The 19,916-nt window shown below is 40.5% G+C and overlaps 1 protein-coding gene across 2 annotated transcripts in view; it reads right to left on the minus strand.

Moving 5' to 3' along the window:
* LOC128691637 (calmodulin-lysine N-methyltransferase) overlaps positions 1-19,916 on the minus strand; it is a 158,422-nt gene that overhangs the window by 74,821 nt on the left and 63,685 nt on the right. For both annotated transcript variants that reach the window (XM_053780475.2, XM_053780474.2), the window contains exons 3-4: positions 19,602-19,663; positions 705-820 (exon numbers count right to left, since the gene is read on the minus strand). In XM_053780475.2, coding sequence (XP_053636450.1) covers positions 705-820; positions 19,602-19,663 — 178 coding nt within the window. The remainder of the gene's footprint in view (positions 1-704; positions 821-19,601; positions 19,664-19,916) is intronic.

The following is a 19,916-nucleotide window of genomic DNA, read 5'->3' on the forward strand; positions in this document are numbered from 1 at the left end:
AAATAGAAGATTTACTGTTATGCAGACTACTGCATTATTGTAAAAATGCAGTAAATAATATCAGCACATTTGTGAAAGAATATTAGACTTATCAACTGATGTGCATTGGACATGTGGCGTGATTTGTTTACTCTTGAACATCAGCAAAAAACCGAACATTTCTGCTACTTTGAGTTCAATTTCAAGGTACTGTTATTCTGAAAACCATTCAAAATCATTTCTATTTCTGTAATATATCTTCCATTCTATCAAATGAGACCAAGGAAATGAGAAAACAACCATAAATACCATATGAAAATACACCGCAAAGTCAGTGCTTTAAACCAAAAACACAGTCGGAGTTTTTTCTCATTATGCACTGTGTGCTGCAGGATTTTTTTATACTATGCACACTGACCACTCAGACCCATTCTCTCATATGTAGGTCTACTAGCTTTCTCCCACTAGATTTGAAAATGCTAGAATTCTGGCATAGTACTACAGCACCAACAGTGAAAGGGTTAAAATCATCTAAGTTCCATCTTTAATTTGTTGCATGATTGTAAAATATGTATCCTGGCACTGTACCTGAATCACCTTACACTATTTTACTTACATAAATGTTATGCCAAGGATAAGAAAAAATCATGAGTTCTTAGAAGTTACCTTACATTCATCCTAATAAGTGGTAAACTAAGCAAACTATTATAGAAAAAAAAACTTACCAGCATGCCTGCCAAACAGGTCATGCCTCCTCCAAGTTCTAACACAGATTTTCCAGAGAATATTTTGAGATTATTGAGGCAGTAATATGTAAGTATTTCTTCAGATGGCCAGATACCTATGAAGATAGAGAATATATTATTACAATACAAAAAGGTACATTACTCACTCCATTCCTCTGGAAACTATTGACTTATTATTATATATTAAACAATGGTAAAAACAATTAGGAAAGATAAAGTAAAAATTAGAAGAAAATTGTAAAAACATATAAAATACAACCAGAAGAACATGAATACAGGTCTCCCTTAACATTCGTGTTTTCCACTTTTGTGGGCTTCGAACATTCGCGAATTCTCAGTTGCCCAATCATATTTAAAACATGTCATTACATATCTTAGGAATTGTGGGGGGTGGCAATGTTTGTTCGGAGATGGGACAAGATAGTCCTTCTATATGACACTAATATCAACTCTAGGGCTTATTTATCTATCGCAATTCATCTAGGGGGAGAGAGCAATCATAGTACTAGGGGGAGAGAGCAATCATAGTACTAGGGGGAGAGAGCAATCATAGTACTAGGGGGAGAGAGCAATCATAGTACTAGAGGGAGAGAGCAATCATAGTACTAGGGGGAGAGAGCAATCATAGTACTAGGGGGAGAGAGCAATCATAGTACTAGGGGGAGAGAGCAATGACATAATAAACAATATTAATAACATAGAAACATATATACTCTAGAATGAATAAAATACGTCATTATGTCACGAGTGTTGCTGTGTTGTTGTTGTTGTTGGGTGTATAAGGGCCACTGAAACATAAGCCGTACATAGTGGTGGTGGAGGCGGCATCAGAGGCAGTAGAGACTAGAGACAGAGGTGTTGTCCGTCACCCTGTATAACTCCAACAACATTGGAGGAGTTAGGTTCATGCTGTCCTTTTTCTAATGATTAATTGCTTAATTTACTTGCTACAGTTAATGCTACACTTTATCGCTGGCCTTTATCGACTTATGCTGTTTTAGTATTGTACATATCATAGAATCACTGAAGAAGGCACATTCTCCCCTCTCTCTTCCTCTTCCACTTTGGTACTCTGCTATGAGTTCTTTCTTGAATTCTATAGTTTTTCTCAGCTTCTTTACTAAAGGGCTGGAACTAGTACAATATTTTAAGATGTTTTCAGGTGTTTTATGACTGTTCATGGTTCAATAGGTTAAGGAAGCAGTATTGTATTATATTTCCCTACAATATACTGGGGCACCAAACATTCGCAATTTTTCAACATTCACAAGGTTCTTGATCCCCTAACCCTTGTGAATGTTGAAGGAGACCTGTATGCAGCATTTATCTTGAAGTACTGTACATAGCAGTGAGGGAAGAATATAGAGAACACTAGAAACTTGGAGATACTACTGGAAATTTGTCATAATTAGATATTGAGTAATGATGCGGATCACCAAAAATATTAGATATTGTAAAGTAACTTAGGAATGATTAAAGTATTGAACATATATTAATGATTATATATATATCAAACAAGATGAATTTACCAAGTACAGTGGACCCTCGGTTATTGGCTATAATCCGTTCCAAAAGGTCGGCCTAAAACCGAAATGACCGAAAACCGAAACAATATTTCCCATAAGAATTAATGCAAATACAATTAATCCATTCCAGACACCCAAAAATATTAAAAAAAATTACATTTTTTTTAAGATTAATTATAGTTTTACATACACAAAACAATGAGAACTAAATAAAATAAATAAATTAACATTTAAATTACTATTACATACCTTTATTGAAGATCCTTGTTGGCTTATGGAAGACAGGGAGGAGGAAAGTGGGAGGACTGATTATTGTTTGGAAGGGGAATATCCCTCCATAAGGACTTAGGTATCAAAGCCCTCTCTGGGGTTATGTCCCTTCTTTGTCTTTTACTGTCACTAGGACTAGCTTGAGAGTCACTGCAGCTCTGTCACTCAAAAAACTGTCCAGAGAAGTCTGTTTCTGGAATCTAAGATTTCCCTGAAGTAGGACAAGGTTTTGTCACTGAACATGTTGCAGATATGACTTGTTTCAGCTTGGTCAGGGTGACATTTCTCCACAAAAGTTTGCACCTCCCTCCAATTTGCACAAATATCCTTAATCACTGAAGAAGGCATATTCTCCCCTCTCTCTTTCTCCTCCTGTGAAGCAATTTCCTCAGCTGTGGTCTGTTGCTGTTGCAGATGAAGCTCATGCAGCTCTTCAATGGTTAGCTCTTCCTTGTGGTCCTCCACCAACTCTTCCACATCCTTGCCACTAACCTCCAACCCCATGGACACCCCAAAGACACAATATATTCCATAACAGGCATAGGGTTTTCAGGGTCAGCCCCAAACCCTTCAAAATCCTTGTCGAGGACACATTCTGGCCACAATTTCCTCCAAGCAGCGTTCCAAGTCCTGGAAGTCACTCCCTGCCAAGCCTTACCTATAAGGCTTATGCAATGGAGGATACTGAAGCAATTCCTCCAGAACTCTCTCAGGGTCAAGTCAGTGTCCGAGTTCATTTCAAGCACCTTTGAAACACTGCTTTCGTGTAGAGTTTTTTGAAGATAGAAATGACCTGCTGGTCCATGGGCTGGATGAGAGGAGTGGTGTTAGGTATAAAACTGAAGTTACTAAACAATTGGTCTTCCAAGTCTGGAGGATGAGCAGGAACATTGTCCAGTACCAGGAGACACTTGAGTGGCAATTTATTTTCAAGGAGGTATTTTTTCACACTGGGGCCAAACACTTCATGAACCCATTCAATAAAAATGTGCCTTGTGACCCATGCCTTATTATTAGCTTTCCACAACACACAATTTACTCTTGATGACATTGTTTTTCTTGAACACTCTGGGATTTTCAGAGTGATACACCATTAAAGGCTTCGCTTTGAAATCCCCAGTAGCGTTACCACAGAACTAAAGAGTAAGCCTGTCTTTCATAGGCTTGTGTTCTGGCAGTGCCTTTTCCTCCTGCATGATGTAGGTCCTCTGACATTTTCTTCCAAAAGAGACCTGTCTCGTCACAACAGAACACTTGTTAGAGGGAGGAATCCTTCAGCCTCTACGTACCCTTGGAATTCATCAACAAATGCTTCAGCTGCACATTTGTCAGAACTTGCAGCCACACCATGCCTTACAACATTGTGTATGTCATTATGCTTCTTAAATCTCTCAAACCAGCCTTTGCTGGCCCTAAGTTCAATAACAGCAGGACTCATTCCAGGCATTTTCTTTACGAGATCCACGTGCAACTGCCTTGTCTTTTCACAAATGATCGACTCCATAATACAGGTCCTCCATCACAAATCCGGCATCATTGGGACCTGTAGTGTGCCGGATTACAGAGTGGTTAGGGTAGAATACACTTAATAAAATTAACTAACTTGACTTACACAAAGTTCATTGAACATCGGCAAAAATCGAATATTTCCGCTACTTTGAGCTTAATTTCAAGGTACTTTTCGTCATGAAAGCAATCAAAATCATGTCTATTTCTGTAATATATCTTCTAATCCATCAAATGAGCCTAAAAAATGAGAATACAACCATAAAAACCATATGAAAATATACTGCAAAGAGGCGGCTAATGCCATGTTCATAAAATTGCTCACAAACAATGTCCAGAATATCTTGCTGTCAATTTTGTCAAGGTTGGGAACCAAAGCAGTCATAGTACTAGGGGGAGAGAGCACAACTTTGTAGTACCCACAGTCATTGGCCAGGCTTCAAACACCTTTTATTGTACAGCAATAAAGGAATGGAACAGACTGCCCGCACATGTCAAAGCCAGTCATAGCATGAACCAGTTCAAGAAGAGTGCCAAAAGGTGTCTGATGAATGTAGCTACAGAAAGGGAGGGGAATGATTTTCTATTTTTTAGCTAACATACGTGTAAATTTTACCTTATTCCTAGTAAAGACCCTCGTATTGTAGATAGTCTTAATGATCCTCGTGTAGTAGATAGTCTTTTTAGTATGATAATAAGATGTTATCTTCATTGTAGAATAAGAAAATATTATAACCTTTATATTATAATAATAAGGTAAAAGGACCCCAATGGAAATAAGTCACTCTGTCTGACTTTTTTGGGTTATCCTAGGTTCTCTACACATATGCTGCTATGTATGATAATTCTATGTAACTGTATTTGTGTATACCTGAATAAACTTACTTACTTACTTACTAACTCCCTTATTTATCATCCATCTTTTTTATTTTTGGTGTATGTTAAGAAGCATCTTTACATCATACATTGCCTAAGTTTCAATAACATAGCCCAACAAACAACCGAGAAAAAAATACTTACCAAAAATCATATATGGCAAGCCCAAGCCAGGTACTGGAAATAAGTCTGTCTGACTTTTCTGGGTTATCCTAGGTTCTCTATACAGACACTGCTATGTATGATAATCTATGTAACTGTATTTGTGTATACCTGAATAAACTTATTTACTTCTAGTCTGTCAATTGAGTACAAGAAACCGCCCATTCACTACTTCAACTACCCAATAAAGTGGTCAGAATTTGGCAATTTGGCCAATTTCACACAAATTTTAACAGATGCCAATTTCAAAATAGGGTCCAGAATAAACAATGCAGACATTCCTGGCACTAAAGTAACATCTTCTCTGTTCATTAGTCATGGCTACAGGCCCTTCTTATATTACTCTTACTTACCATTTGGAACTTTTATTCACAAAAAAATAGATTTACTGTTATGCGGGATTAGATTTACTGAGGTGCGGGATTACCAAAACTGTTGTCCAGAGGGCTGAGGAAGGGTTGTTGAGGTGGTTCGGACATGTAGAGAGAATGGAGCGAAACAGAGTGACTTCAAGAGTGTATCAGTCTGTAGTGGAAGGAAGGCGGGGTAGGGGTTGGCCTAGGAAAGGTTGGAGGGAGGGGGTAAAGGAGGTTTTGTGTGCGAGGGGCTTGGACTTCCAGCAGGCATGCGTGAGCGTGTTTGATAGGAGTGAATGGAGACAAATGGCTTTTAATACTTGACGTGCTGTTGGAGTGTGAGCAAAGTAACATTTATGAAGGGGTTCAGGGAAACCGGCAGGCCGGACTTGAGCCCTGGAGATGGGAAGTACAGTGCCTGCACTCAGAAGGCGGGGTGTTAATGTTGCCGTTTAAAAACTGTAGTGTAAAGCACCCTTCCGGCAAGACAGTGATGGAGTAAATGATGGTGAAAGTTTTCCTTTTTCGGGCCACCCTGCCTTGGTGGGAATCGGCCAGTGTGATAATAAAAAAAATAATAAAAAAAAAATTATGCAGACTGCTGCATTATTGTAATAATTGTATAAATAATGTCAAGCCATTCTTGACTGCATATTGGAATTTGGACTGGGAGGCAGACAGGTATTGGACGGTGACATCATTTGTTTACTCTTGAGCTTCGCTAAAGATTAGAAGATTTTTGCTACTGTGAGCGCAATTTCAAGGTACTTTTCATCATGAAAGCAATCAAAATCATATCTATTTCTGTAATATGTCTTTCAATCTATCAAATGAGACTGAAAAAATGAGAATATAACCATAAAAACCATACAAAAATATACCGCTAAGCGGCAGCTAATGGCTGAGAAGTGAACTCCGCTAATGGAGAAGTGAACTTCATTACTTATGGTCTGATTTCTTTCATTTTTGGTGTATGTTAAGAAGTATTTTTCCATCATACATTGCCCAAGTTTCAATAAGATAACCCAACAAACAACTGAGAAAATAATATAATAATAATAATAATAATAATAATAATAATAATAATAATAATAATAATAATAATAATAATAATAATAATAATAATAATAATATCTTTATTTACTACACGTACATGTACAAGGTATACAGGCCTAGCTGACATCAGTGGCATATTACTATATAGAAAGCCGCTTGTTTTTTATTTTATTAACACACTGGCTGATTCCCACCAAGGCAGGGTGGCCCGAAAAAGAAAAACTTTCACCATCATTCACTTCATCACTGTCTTGCCAGAAGGGTGCTTTACACTACAGTTTTTAAACTGCAACATTAACACCCCTCCTTCAGAGTGCAGGCACTCTGAAGGAGGGGTGTTAATGTTGAAATACTCTGCTTGTTATGCAGAGTATTTCAAGAAAATTAGGTCAGTGTCCCAGGATAACACCCACACTAGTCGGCTAACCCCCAGGTACCCATTTACTGATGGGTAAACATAGACAACAGGTGTAAAGTAACACGCCCAATGTTTCTACCCTGGCTGGGAATAGAATATTTACCAAAAATCATATATGGCTAACCCAAGCCAGGTACTAGAAATAAGCCACGTTGACTTTAGGTTATCCTAGGTTCTCTACACACATGCTGCTATGTGTGATAATCTGTAGAGAGAAAATAACTTTTTTGTTTCAGGTTTATGGTGCAGTATGAGTGTATATCACAGTTAGCCCTGTGCTATAGTCCGTTTTCTCTATTATTATTATTATTATTATTATAATCAAAAAGAAGCGCTAAGCCACAAGGGCCATACAGCGCTACAGGGAAGGGAAGGAAGCAAGGGTATTGGGCGGCAGAAGGGGGTAGGGATGATCAGTAGGTTACAGAAAACAGCGGGGCAGGGGATAGTGCAGGGGTTAGAGGGTAGCAAGAGATTGAGGTAGAAAGAGCTGAAGGCATCAGAGTTTGTGAAGTCAGTTGTTGTCAAAAAGTCAATGAGAGAGTCCGGATGAAAGGTGGGTCCATCAGCGAGAAGGGAAGGTAAAGAGAGAGTACCGAGTGAAGACGACGATGGAGGTAAATTCTGCGTGCTCATTGATAAAGTGGACAGTCCAACAGAATGTGGCTGACCGATAATGGAGCCTGACAATTCTCACAGAGAGGAGCAGGGCGCCTCTCCATGAGATATCCATGAGTAAGACGAGTATGGCCAATGCGAAGACGGGAGAGAGTAGTCTCCCAACCTCGACACTGGTGACAAGAAGACGGCCAGTAACCTATACTCGGTTTAATAGATTGAAGTTTGTTACCGAGCATAGTAGACCAACGTTGTTGTCAACGGGTGTGAAGGTGGGAAGCTATTGAAGCAAGAGAGTCCATAAATGGAATACCTCTATATGAAACTGGAAGGTCATGTACTGCTGACCACGCAGCAGTGTCTGCCTGTTCCTTACCCTGTACGTCAACATGACCAGGGACCCAACAAAAAACAATAATTTATGCTTGGTAAAGATGCGGCGTAGCGAAAGTTGGATACGGAGGAGTAAGGGGTGAGCTGTATCAAATTTCTGTATAGCCTGAAAAGCACTAAGGGAGTCTGAGACAACCACAAATGATGACACAGGCATAGATGTAATACGGATAAGTGCTGCAAGAATGGCATACAATTCAGCAGTAAAAATACTAGCCGAAGATAGTAAATGCCCTCGTATGGCGCTGTCCGGAAACACTGCTGCGAATCCTACGCCGTCAGATGACTTAGAGCCATCTGTGTACACTGCAATGGCATGACAATGAGAGTGGAAGTGGTCAAGAAAAAGAGAGCGGGAAGCGACCATAGGCAGTTGGGCTTTCGAGCAAGGGAGAGAGAAAGAACAGACTCGAACAGCTGGAACTTCCCAGGGGGGTAGGGAAAAATGAGATGCTACATGAACATAGAAAGGTGGTAACTGAATATAAGACAAGAGCGAATGTAGACGAAGAGAGAAGGGACAGAGTAAATAGGGGCGGCGAACAAATAAAGAATGTCTACTAATATCAGTGACCATTCTATAAATGGAAGGATTGCGGAGATCATGAGAGCGTACATAGTAGCGAAGGCAATAGGCATCACAGCGATTGGATAAGGATGGAACGTACGCTTCTGCATAGGGGCTCTCAACAGGGGAAGAGCGAAAAGCACCAAGGCATAAGCGTAATCCTTGGTGATGAATGGGGGTTAAGGCTAGAGAGAGTAGCAGGAGAGGCCGCTGAATAGATCTGGTCACCATAATCAAGTTTCGATAAAATGAGGGTGGATTGTAGGCAAAGGAGAGTTCGACAATCAGCGCCCCATGAAAGATGAGCAAGGGTTTTAAGAAGGTTCAGCCGGCTGTGACAAGTTGCCTTCAGAGAGGTAATGTGAGGTTTCCAGGATAACCTACGATCAAAGAGGAGGCCCAGAAACCTGACTATCACGTTCAGGGATACAGGAGCCATAGAGGTGCAAAGGATGATCGGAGATGACAAAGCGTCTAGTGAAAGTAATTTGGTGAGTTTTGGTGCTGGAAAATTTAAACCCATGTGTGGTGGCCCAATTGGAAACACGGTCGACCGCATGCTGCAGAGAAACTGTAATGAGGTGACAGTCAGCGCTTGCACAGGCAATAGCGAAGTCATCAACATAGAGTGATGATCAAATATTTGATGGAAGACTAGAGGCCAAATCATTTATAGCAAGGAGAAAAAGTGTTGTGCTCAGAACACATCCCTGGGGGACACCTTCAGCTTGGATAAAGTCCAGGGAGAGCACATTATTAACCCGAACACGGAAATGCCTGTCAGTTAAAAAGTTCTTAAGGAAGGATGGTAGATTGCCTCGGAGGCCTAAGAAGTGGGCTTGGGCTAAAATATTATACCTCCAAGTTGTGTCATATGCCTTCTCAAGGTCAAAAAATATGGCAATAACTGAGTGGTTATTCACAAAGGCATTATGAACATACGTATCCAAGCAAAGTAAGGGGTCTATGGTAGAACGTCCCTTACGAAAGCCATATTGACGAGTGGAGAGACTGTTGTGTGTCTCTAAATACCACACTAAACGTCTATTTACCAGGCGTTCCATCACTTTGCAAACTGCACTGGTAAGAGCAATGGGACGATAGTGGGAGGCTTCATGTCCTGTAGTGCCTGCTGTGCGGAAAGGGAGAACAATGGCAGATTTCCACAGCTGTGGAAGAACTCCTTGTGACCAAATAAGATTGAAAAGGCATAATAGGACTGCAAGGGCTGACTGATGTAAATGTTGTAGCATACGAATATGAATGTCGTCGGGCCCAGCTGCCGATGATCGGCAAGCTGAGAGTGTTGCCTCCAGTTCTTGAAGTGTAAAAGGCACATTATACTGTTCTTCTCTGAGAGAAGAAAAGTCCAAGGGTGCTAACTCTCTGGCAGACTTTGAGGAAAGAAACGAGGGGCATAGATGGAGCCCCTGAGAAATACAGACCAGATGATTGCCAATTTCATTGGCAACATCTAGTGGGTTTCCTATATTAACACCGGCAACTCGCAGAACAGGAGCCGGGTCAGGAGAATATTTACCACTCAGTTTTCGTACTTTTTTCCAGACTGCACTCATAGAGGAAGCAGAGGTGATGGTGGAGACATAATCTCACCAGCAAGTGCATTTAGCGTCATGGATGACACGGTGAGCAATCGCACGCCTCTGCTTAAAATCAAGAAGTCTCTCCGTGATTCTATTGTACCGGTACCTGCCCCATGCAGAGCATTTCAAACGTACTGCACGAGCACATGCAGGAGACCACCAAGGCACACATTTCTGAGAATGCCTGCTCGAAGTTTGGGGTATAGAATGAGAAGCTGCGGTTAAAACGGAGGACGAGTTAGTTGTGAGTAAAGGCTCCAATTTGCCTGATCAGCATGGGATACTAAGAGGTGGTGAATATGAAGGGGAAGTAAGAATGATTGGGAAATGATTGCTGTCCGGGAGAACAGACCAGGTGAAGTCTAATGCGGCGGAGGAAGAGCAGACTGAGAGATCCATGCAAGAGAGAGTGAGTGAGTCCGAGGATCAAAATGGGTGTGAGTACCTGTATTTAAAACATGGAATCACAGTGAGACCCCCCCCCCCCCCAGAGGAAATGATGGGCATTAAAATCGCCAAGTAACAGAATCGGTGGCGGTAATGACGAAACAAGAAAGGCAATATCCGGAATAGATAATGCCCGAGAAGGAGAGAGATATAAAGAACAGAGCGTATACCACCTATGCAAGTGGATACGGGCTGCTGTGTAATGCAGCGAAGTACAAACAAATAGCTGATGGTACGGAATATCGGTGCATAGAAGAAGGGCACTTTCATTAAAGGTCCCATCAGGAAAAGGATCTGAAGAATACAATAAATTATAGCCTGAGATGGGATAGATAACAGCAGAGTGTAATTTTGGTTCCTGTAAGCAAACACCAACAGGGGAAAACTGGGAGAGTAACATCTGAAGCTCACCCCGATTACCCCTGAGGCCGCATACATTCCACTGTAAATAGGCCATGATTGGCAATGATAAAGATACCTGAAATCCGCAGGTAAGGGTTCCTACGGACTAGAGGGGTTAGAAAAGTCCACATGCAGAGGCAGTGGAAAACGTTCAAGCAGCGAAGGAATGGTGCGCTGTGAAGAAAGGAGTTGCGCAGATGGAGGAGAGGAGAGAGAAGGAACAGAGGGTGGATCAGTGTCCATTGATGGTTTGGTCTCTGCAATATATTCAGAGATTGCTTCAAGTGTTTTGGAATTCAGAGACATCGTATCGGAGACAATATTGGAGATGGTATGGGAAGGATGAGTAAAGATTGGAACTGTAATGGACTGTACCAAGGTAGGGGGGGAGGCGAAAGGGTGGAGGGAACTGAAGAAGAAGCGTGGAAGAGGACAGAAGAGGCAGAAACCTGGGAGGTGGCAGAAGAGGAAGAAACTTGGGAGGGGGCAGGGGAGGAAGGAACATTATGAGGAGGAGGGTGAACCTCTACACTTGTAACAGAGCCAGTGAGAGGGGAAGAACCCAGTACAGAGACAGGGAAGGTAAGAGGAGGAAGAAGGGAAGGAGAGGTTAAAGGACCTTTTTTTGACTTCTGAAAAGTAGAGGGACGATTGGGAGGAGGTGTCGTACGAGATCTCGTCGATACTGAGGCTTGTGAGAGAGAACACGAAGAAGCGAGAACAGACTGAGGCATTGAAGTAGAGACATCTGAGCCTAGGACAGCAAAAGAATTAGATAAAGGAGTGACTATGGGAGAGGTAACCACAGAGGAGGCTGCAGAAGATGGGACCCCAGAAGTGGGGGGACGTTTTGAAACACGGGAATAAGAAACACGAGGTAGTCTCCCTTGGAGGCGGAGATGAGAAACTGCCATGGCATAAGGGAGACCTTCTGCCTCTTTGAGGTAATGGATTTCCCGCTTATTTAAGTAGACTTGGCAATGGCGAGAGTATGAAGGGTAAGCCTCATGACAATTAAGGCAAGAGGGAGGTCGATTGCAAGACGTATCTGAATGGTCATCGGCACCACAGACTGGGCATTCAGCTATAGATCTGCAATATTCCGCTGGATGGCCAAATTGCCAGGAATTTCTACAGTGTTGCAGTGTAGGGATCACTTTTCGAACTTGTAACCGATGTCCTGCTACATAAACCGAGGATGGGAGTTCACAGCTGTCAAAAGTTAAACGAGCCACATTGCTAGGGTATCGTCTCCGCCCGCGGGCAGGAAGAACGTAAGTGTCTACTTGAGGATTGGGAGATGGAGTCCAGCTGGTGAATGTCATTGCCAATTTTGTTGAACTATGGATGGTACCACTACAGAAATTGAGGGAATGATGTTTTTCAATAGTGACAGGAACAGTATCTATATGGGAAAGAAGAGAAAGATCATGAGCTTGGGTAGCATTCTGTACAGTGATGATGCGCGTACCGCTCTTAAGAGCATGAAAAGAAATATCTTTACCAACATGGCATAGGAGTGCCTTGCCAATACTTTGGTCGGAAAGATAGGCAGTAGAGGAAGTCGGTCGTAAAGTGAAGAATTTAGTCCATTGTGCATTCTGAAACTGAGCGTGGAAAGGGAGTGCAGGACGTGTCGATCTTTTCTGAGAAGAACGAGAAGGTGGAGAAGTATCATCAGCAGGTAATTGTCGTTGGCGTTTAGGCATGGGACCAGAGTTGGTCCGACGTGGAATGGACCGGCGATTCGAAAATTGCCGCACCATAGAGGGAGAGGCCGAAAGCATAGTCAAAGGAGAGCAGAGGTCAGATAAATCGAAGGAGTCAGTCGAGACCTCAGTACCTGAAGCGGGTGAGGAAACAGCACCAGCAAGAGGTACAGAGGCATAAGGAGTGTCCAAAGAGTGGTCCAAAGACGAGGCGGGGTCAGAACGGGGTGCGGTATCAAGAAGGGGTCCGGTAACAATAAGGAGCCCGGGGGTAGCAGGTTCATGGATTTGGTTCTCCATGGTTAGGTTACTTCTTTCTTTTTGTTTTTAAGAAAAAAGAAAGAAAGAAAAGAAAAATAAAAAAAGAATAAAAAAAGGGGGGACCAGGGAGGGATAGTTCCTAGGATAAATAAAAGAGTCAGAAATCTCCCTCCACGCCCAAGAGGACCTCAGCACCGCAAGTAGCGTAGATGCAGCATGGAACCCGTGTCATACCCTACCCAACATGCCAGTAAACCAGCAATCCGGGATAGCAACCTCACATCTGCCGAGCTACCTCGGTGGACAAAAGAGAGGGCGGCCAGATATCCGCCACAAAGCAAACCTCCTTCGGCCACCACCCCCCCCCACAATCCGAAAGGTGGCTTCCAGAGATACACCCGTCGCCCGAGAGACACCCAAAGTCACCCTCCGGGATACCGGAGAGGGATTGGGACATCCCCAGGCAATCCAGATTCCACGGCAAACTACGCCACCGCCAAGAACCTCGATGGGATGGGATGGACCTCGGTACCCTTTCCCCTACCTAGGAACTAGCGTGCTTGTGGGAAAAAATCCCAAAGGCCAAAAAGGAAGGGAAAAAGGGAGGGGTGGGGAGGAGGAGGAGGAAAGGAAAAAGGGGAGGATGGGATAGGGAAGGGGGGATTGGGGGGTAATTAGGTTCGGTCTGAGGAAGGAGACCGACAGGTATAATTCCTCAGACCAAGAGCCTCTTCACCACAACAAGGAGCCCCCCTAGAAGAGGCGTTTTCTCTAATATAAGCCCCCAAGACAGGGATAGGAGTATGGTATTTGTATACCATATCCTCTTCATACCTCCGTCGAACTGTTCGGTGTTATGCCAAATATTATTTATTTTGGAGTATTTAACATGTTTTATGTTATTTATATTGTTTATTATGTCATATTAGATCAGTTGTGATAGGCAAATAAACTGTAGTGTTGATTTTTATTTTTTATTTTTTTTTTTTTTTTTTTTTTTTTTTTTTTTTTTTTTTTTTTTTTATTATCACACCGGCCGATTCCCACCAAGGCAGGGTGGCCCGAAAAAGAAAAACTTTCACCATCATTCACTCCATCACTGTCTTGCCAGAAGGGTGCTTTACACTACAGTTTTTAAACTGCAACATTAACACCCCTCCTTCAGAGTGCAGGCACTGTACTTCCCATCTCCAGGACTCAAGTCCGGCCTGCCGGTTTCCCTGAATCCCTTCATAAATGTTACTTTGCTCACACTCCAACAGCACGTCAAGTATTAAAAACCATTTGTCTCCATTCACTCCTATCAAACACGCTCAAGCATGCCTGCTGGAAGTCCAAGCCCCTCGCACACAAAACCTCCTTTACCCCCTCCCTCCAACCCTTCCTAGGCCGACCCCTACCCCGCCTTCCTTCCACTACAGACTGATACACTCTTGAAGTCATTCTGTTTCGCTCCATTCTCTCTACATGTCCGAACCACCTCAACAACCCTTCCTCAGCCCTCTGGACAACAGTTTTGGTAATCCCGCACCTCCTCCTAACTTCCAAACTACGAATTCTCTGCATTATATTCACACCACACATTGCCCTCAGACATGACATCTCCACTGCCTCCAGCCTTCTCCTCGCTGCAACATTCATCACCCACGCTTCACACCCATATAAGAGCGTTGGTAAAACTATACTCTCATACATTCCCCTCTTTGCCTCCAAGGACAAAGTTCTTTGTCTCCACAGACTCCTAAGTGCACCACTCACTCTTTTTCCCTCATCAATTCTATGATTCACCTCATCTTTCATAGACCCATCCGCTGACACGTCCACTCCCAAATATCTGAATACGTTCACCTCCTCCATACTCTCTCCCTCCAATCTGATATTCAATCTTTCATCACCTAATCTTTTTGTTATCCTCATAACCTTACTCTTTCCTGTATTCACCTTTAATTTTCTTCTTTTGCACACCCTACCAAATTCATCCACCAATCTCTGCAACTTCTCTTCAGAATCTCCCAAGAGCACAGTGTCATCAGCAAAGAGCAGCTGTGACAACTCCCACTTTGTGTGTGATTCTTTATCTTTTAACTCCACGCCTCTTGCCAAGACCCTCGCATTTACTTCTCTTACAACCCCATCTATAAATATATTAAACAACCACGGTGACATCACACATCCTTGTCTAAGTCCTACTTTTACTGGGAAAAAATTTCCCTCTTTCCTACATACTCTAACTTGAGCCTCACTATCCTCGTAAAAACTCTTCACTGCTTTCAGTAACCTACCTCCTACACCATACACTTGCAACATCTGCCACATTGCCCCCCTATCCACCCTGTCATACGCCTTTTCCAAATCCATAAATGCCACAAAGACCTCTTTAGCCTTATCTAAATACTGTTCACTTATATGTTTCACTGTAAACACCTGGTCCACACACCCCCTACCTTTCCTAAAGCCTCCTTGTTCATCTGCTATCCTATTCTCCGTCTTACTCTTAATTCTTTCAATTATAACTCTACCATACACTTTACCAGGTACACTCAACAGACTTATCCCCCTATAATTTTTGCACTCTCTTTTATCCCCTTTGCCTTTATACAAAGGAACTATGCATGCTCTCTGCCAATCCCTAGGTACCTTACCCTCTTCCATACATTTATTAAACAATTGCACCAACCACTCCAAAACTATATCCCCACCTGCTTTTAACATTTCTATCTTTATCCCATCAATCCCGGCTGCCTTACCCCCTTTCATTTTACCTACTGCCTCACGAACTTCCCCCACACTCACAACTGGCTCTTCCTCACTCCTACAAGATGTTATTCCTCCTTGCCCTATACACGAAATCACATATTAGCATAATAATACAGCATATTCTCCTGCATCATGATACTGAGCTCATGGAAACCGACAGTGGCTTCAAAGCCACCTTATCTTTAATGGATAATGTACTGTGTAGGTGCTTTACATAATGAGAAGCATTTATTTTATTCATTGGAACCATGGCTAGGGCTAAAAGCAAGCAGGTTATAACAATAAATGGAGAAAAAGAAATTGGAATGACTTCTGCAGCAAGTAGCGCCACCAAACAGTAGCAGCAGGTTGGTGTGGCGACCCTGGAAATTTGAAATTATGCTAGCCAAAATTAGTGCCGAATAACTGAAGGAACTGAATAACTGATTGCCGGATTTGTGATGGCGGACCTGTATTATCTCCTGCTAATTGTTTTTCAGTGATACACAAAAACAATAACTTCTCCATATCTTCCATTATTGGTGACCTTTGTTTTGTTAGCAAATTTACCCCTTTTGCAACATTAGCTCCTTGATTTCTACTTTCTTTGCCAGGATGGAAGTAACTGCTGATTTGGATTTCCCATACATCCTGGCAAGCTCCAGCACCAGCACACTACTCTCATATTTTTCAGTAACTTCTTTCTTATATTTCATCATGTTTCTCACTTTCTTTATCAAAGGAACTTCACTAGGAACTTTCTTTGGGCCCATGGTTGCTTATTTCACAGTTGCACTCAACCAATAACCACAAAAAACAATGGATTATAGCAAAACGTTTGGATGAATGAGCAGAAGTTTCCTCACTCGCCCAGAGACACAGCCAGACTGACTCACGAATGCGCGAGCGGCTAGCGGGCGGGCGGGTGGAAGCATCCAGTACGGCTGATAAGTGAAATAATGGCCGATAACCATAATAAAATTTCGGCCAAAAATCCAGGCAATAACTGAGTTGGCCAATATTCGGAACGGCCGATAACCGAGGGTCCACTATAGTAATGGAATAAATGAGAAACTTTCATAATTATAATATTTTTAACAGAGATTTTAAGAAATGATGATGCATTTAATGAAGCTAGTACACAACACCAAAAATGTAGAGATGAAGCAGTCTTTTCTGGATTGACAAAACAAGTACAGTATATCATAAAAGGAGAAAGAATTGCATATTTTATAGGGTGGGTGGTGCCCAATAACATCACAACCATGGAAAAGCATATGCATTTCTCCCATTAAAGTTTTTTCTTTGATAACATTCAGATGTCAACTTTAGTTGAAAGTTTATCAAACAATGTCACACTCTGCTCTTATCTTTGCTTACTTTTTATTAACTTTTACAGTATATAACTTATACAAAAGAACAAATATCACAATACAATAGTTGAAACAATTTACAGCTTACCCACAATTTGGAAAAGAAAACTGAGATGGCATTTCAGTTAGTCTTTGATCACTGTCAAGTCATGAGTCACTGCATGATAATGAAAACATCATCTACAGTGTTTTCTCTGAACTTTAGGTTAGGTTTGACTGCAACTTATGTGTACATGTAGAGTGCAACTTGTGTTTGAACTGCCTCAGGTGAAAAGCATTTATATAGAGGTGCTGCTGTTGTTCTATATCAGTACTGTACATGCACTAATGCCCAGGGACCTACTCTGCTGGAATTACTTGTAATGTACTGAAAAGATATTTGTGAGGCTGATAGCGTCATCATAAGAAAACAAGTTTATCACTGCAGTATCAGAGGTAGGTCTACTCAAAATTTTCTGAAGTGGCTGTCAACAATAGTGTTAACAAAGTTCTCCCCTAAGCTTTGATATGCAATTAATGCCTGAAAGTGAGAATGTTACTAACAAGTAATTTTGTTATACACTTGGAAAATTATTACAATGACATTCAAAATATAAAAGATCATTCAAGATAAAATGGCAGCCTACAAAAATTATGTTACAAGCTCTGTACGAGTGTTTAATGCTGCAGAATATTTATATTGCAGCACAGAGAAGGTTAATACACCAAGGATGATACAAGACACTAGTTGCAAGCCCATCTCCAACGTTTAATGATAAGGTAGCAGGAAATTAGATGAAAGTTAGTAATGTAGTAATTCTTCTTTGCAGCATGAGGTATGAATTATGTTTTAAACAGTATACTGTATTACTCACCTGTACACATTACTTACACTTGCAAATATTATATATTTAACAATTATATATGAAGCTTTTATAATGATTAACACTGGCTCCATAAATTATAAGAGTTGAATTTGTTATTATATGATGAAACACTTGCACTTGAATTTTTTTTTTTTTTTTTTTTTTGATAAATTAAAAATCTATATAAAACAAGATCATTGCAGAAAAGTTGAAAGCCTTCGCAACTGACTGAATACTGATTTCAGTAATTTTAATGGCTACCAAGTACAATACACTAGTCTAGAGTCACTAAGGTTTCTTGTCAAGAACAATTTAGGAATTATGGTATGTCTATGTAAACTACAATTTGTTATAATATGCAAATTCTCTATATATGCTTTAGAGGCTATACATTTTTACACTTACTTCCCTTATTACCCAAATAATATCCTTTGTCTGACTTAACTTTGGCTACAAATCTCGTATGATTAGACTTTTGTATGGTCTCCTACCTACTGATATATATGTACTATATTTATAAAAAGCTATTATAAAAAGAAGAAAAGAGAGTAATCAATCAAAATGAGAAACAGTCTCATATCCTTTTAATACTCAGTGAAGAAATATTGTTACACACTGTTATTTCTTTTAACAAAAGTGTATAACAAAAATTACTGTGAAATTAACACTACATTTTTTCAAGCAAAACAAAACATATTCTTTGATATGAGTGAATATCTGCAGGTGAATAATGAAGATAATTAATAAAGATAATCAGAGTAGTGTACAGATCAATCTAGCTTTGCCCCATTTATCAAGTGGAGAGAGTCTAATAGTGATCCTTCATGCAGTGCAGCATGTGGGAAAGCTTTAGAGATAATTTGTGATGTAAAGCAAATCATGTGATAACAATTCACTCTTGTTCCTACAGAGGTTACATTTTTAAAAATAGATATTTTATGACAAATAAAAAATAAATGCTGAAGAGCTCACACAAAACTTTACATATCACACAACAAATACAAATATTTCAAGTGTGTAAATAAAATAATAAAAAGTACAATACTCAATTCCTATCAAATTCATGCAATATTCTGATTTCCCTGGGAACATCAAAGATTACAGTATATAAACAGTGACAGGTCTACTTAACCTCTTTACAAAATGCATCCTTTAAAAAGAAGTTTACACAAGATAAACAACTGCTATTACATTATAATGATTATTGTGGCATTGGTAATCACATACCTAATATTTAACTAAACACACAAACAAGCATCACGATGCCAACTACATCATCATCAAGCAAAAAAAAAAAAAAAAAAAAAAGAAAAATAAAAAAAAAAAAAAAAAAAAACAGAGGGTAAAAAATTAACAAAATCATGACAAAAGATATGTTACAGTTTAATCTCAATGTTAAAGACCAGCAATTTCAAGTCATATAATACTTTGAAATACTAGCTCTAATATTTAACCATTAATCTGAGCATCTGAACTTCATATCATTAAATTCAAGATGTTGTATGACAGGAGAATGCTGTATCATCTTGGAATGTCCAGTTTATTTATGTTGCAGGGTACTGTAGTAGTAAGTACAGTATTACTTATGGGATTCACATAAAAACTTCAATATCTGGAATTAAAGCATTTCAAAAATGTAAACCATCATATAAAACTATTTCATACACATAATAAAACTGGACAAAAGTACATGAAGAATGACATTACAAACAATACAGAACTGCATTACGAAACAATATGACCAACTTACAAACGTTGCCAGTATTGTTGAAACCGGTAAGCTCACTGGGGCTGAAGTCTCGACGCAATAGCCTAGAGACATGCACAATGACAAGTTAGCATGCTCGCAGCAATCCAGTACTGGGAGGCGGCAATTGGTAAGGTTCAGCAGAACATATTGAGGAATGCCCATTATAAACTAAATACAGTACCTCACTCAAGTCTGTAAATTATATTATGAGAAACAAACCAAATCTAAATAAAAAATTATTGTATTTACATTTTAATGGGGAAGAGGTAATATACAGTAAGACAGTTATTGCCTTAGTAATTGAAAAACTATTTT

This window comes from Cherax quadricarinatus, chromosome 26 (assembly GCF_038502225.1).
Source record: "Cherax quadricarinatus isolate ZL_2023a chromosome 26, ASM3850222v1, whole genome shotgun sequence".
In the NCBI taxonomy this organism is placed as follows: domain Eukaryota; kingdom Metazoa; phylum Arthropoda; class Malacostraca; order Decapoda; family Parastacidae; genus Cherax; species Cherax quadricarinatus.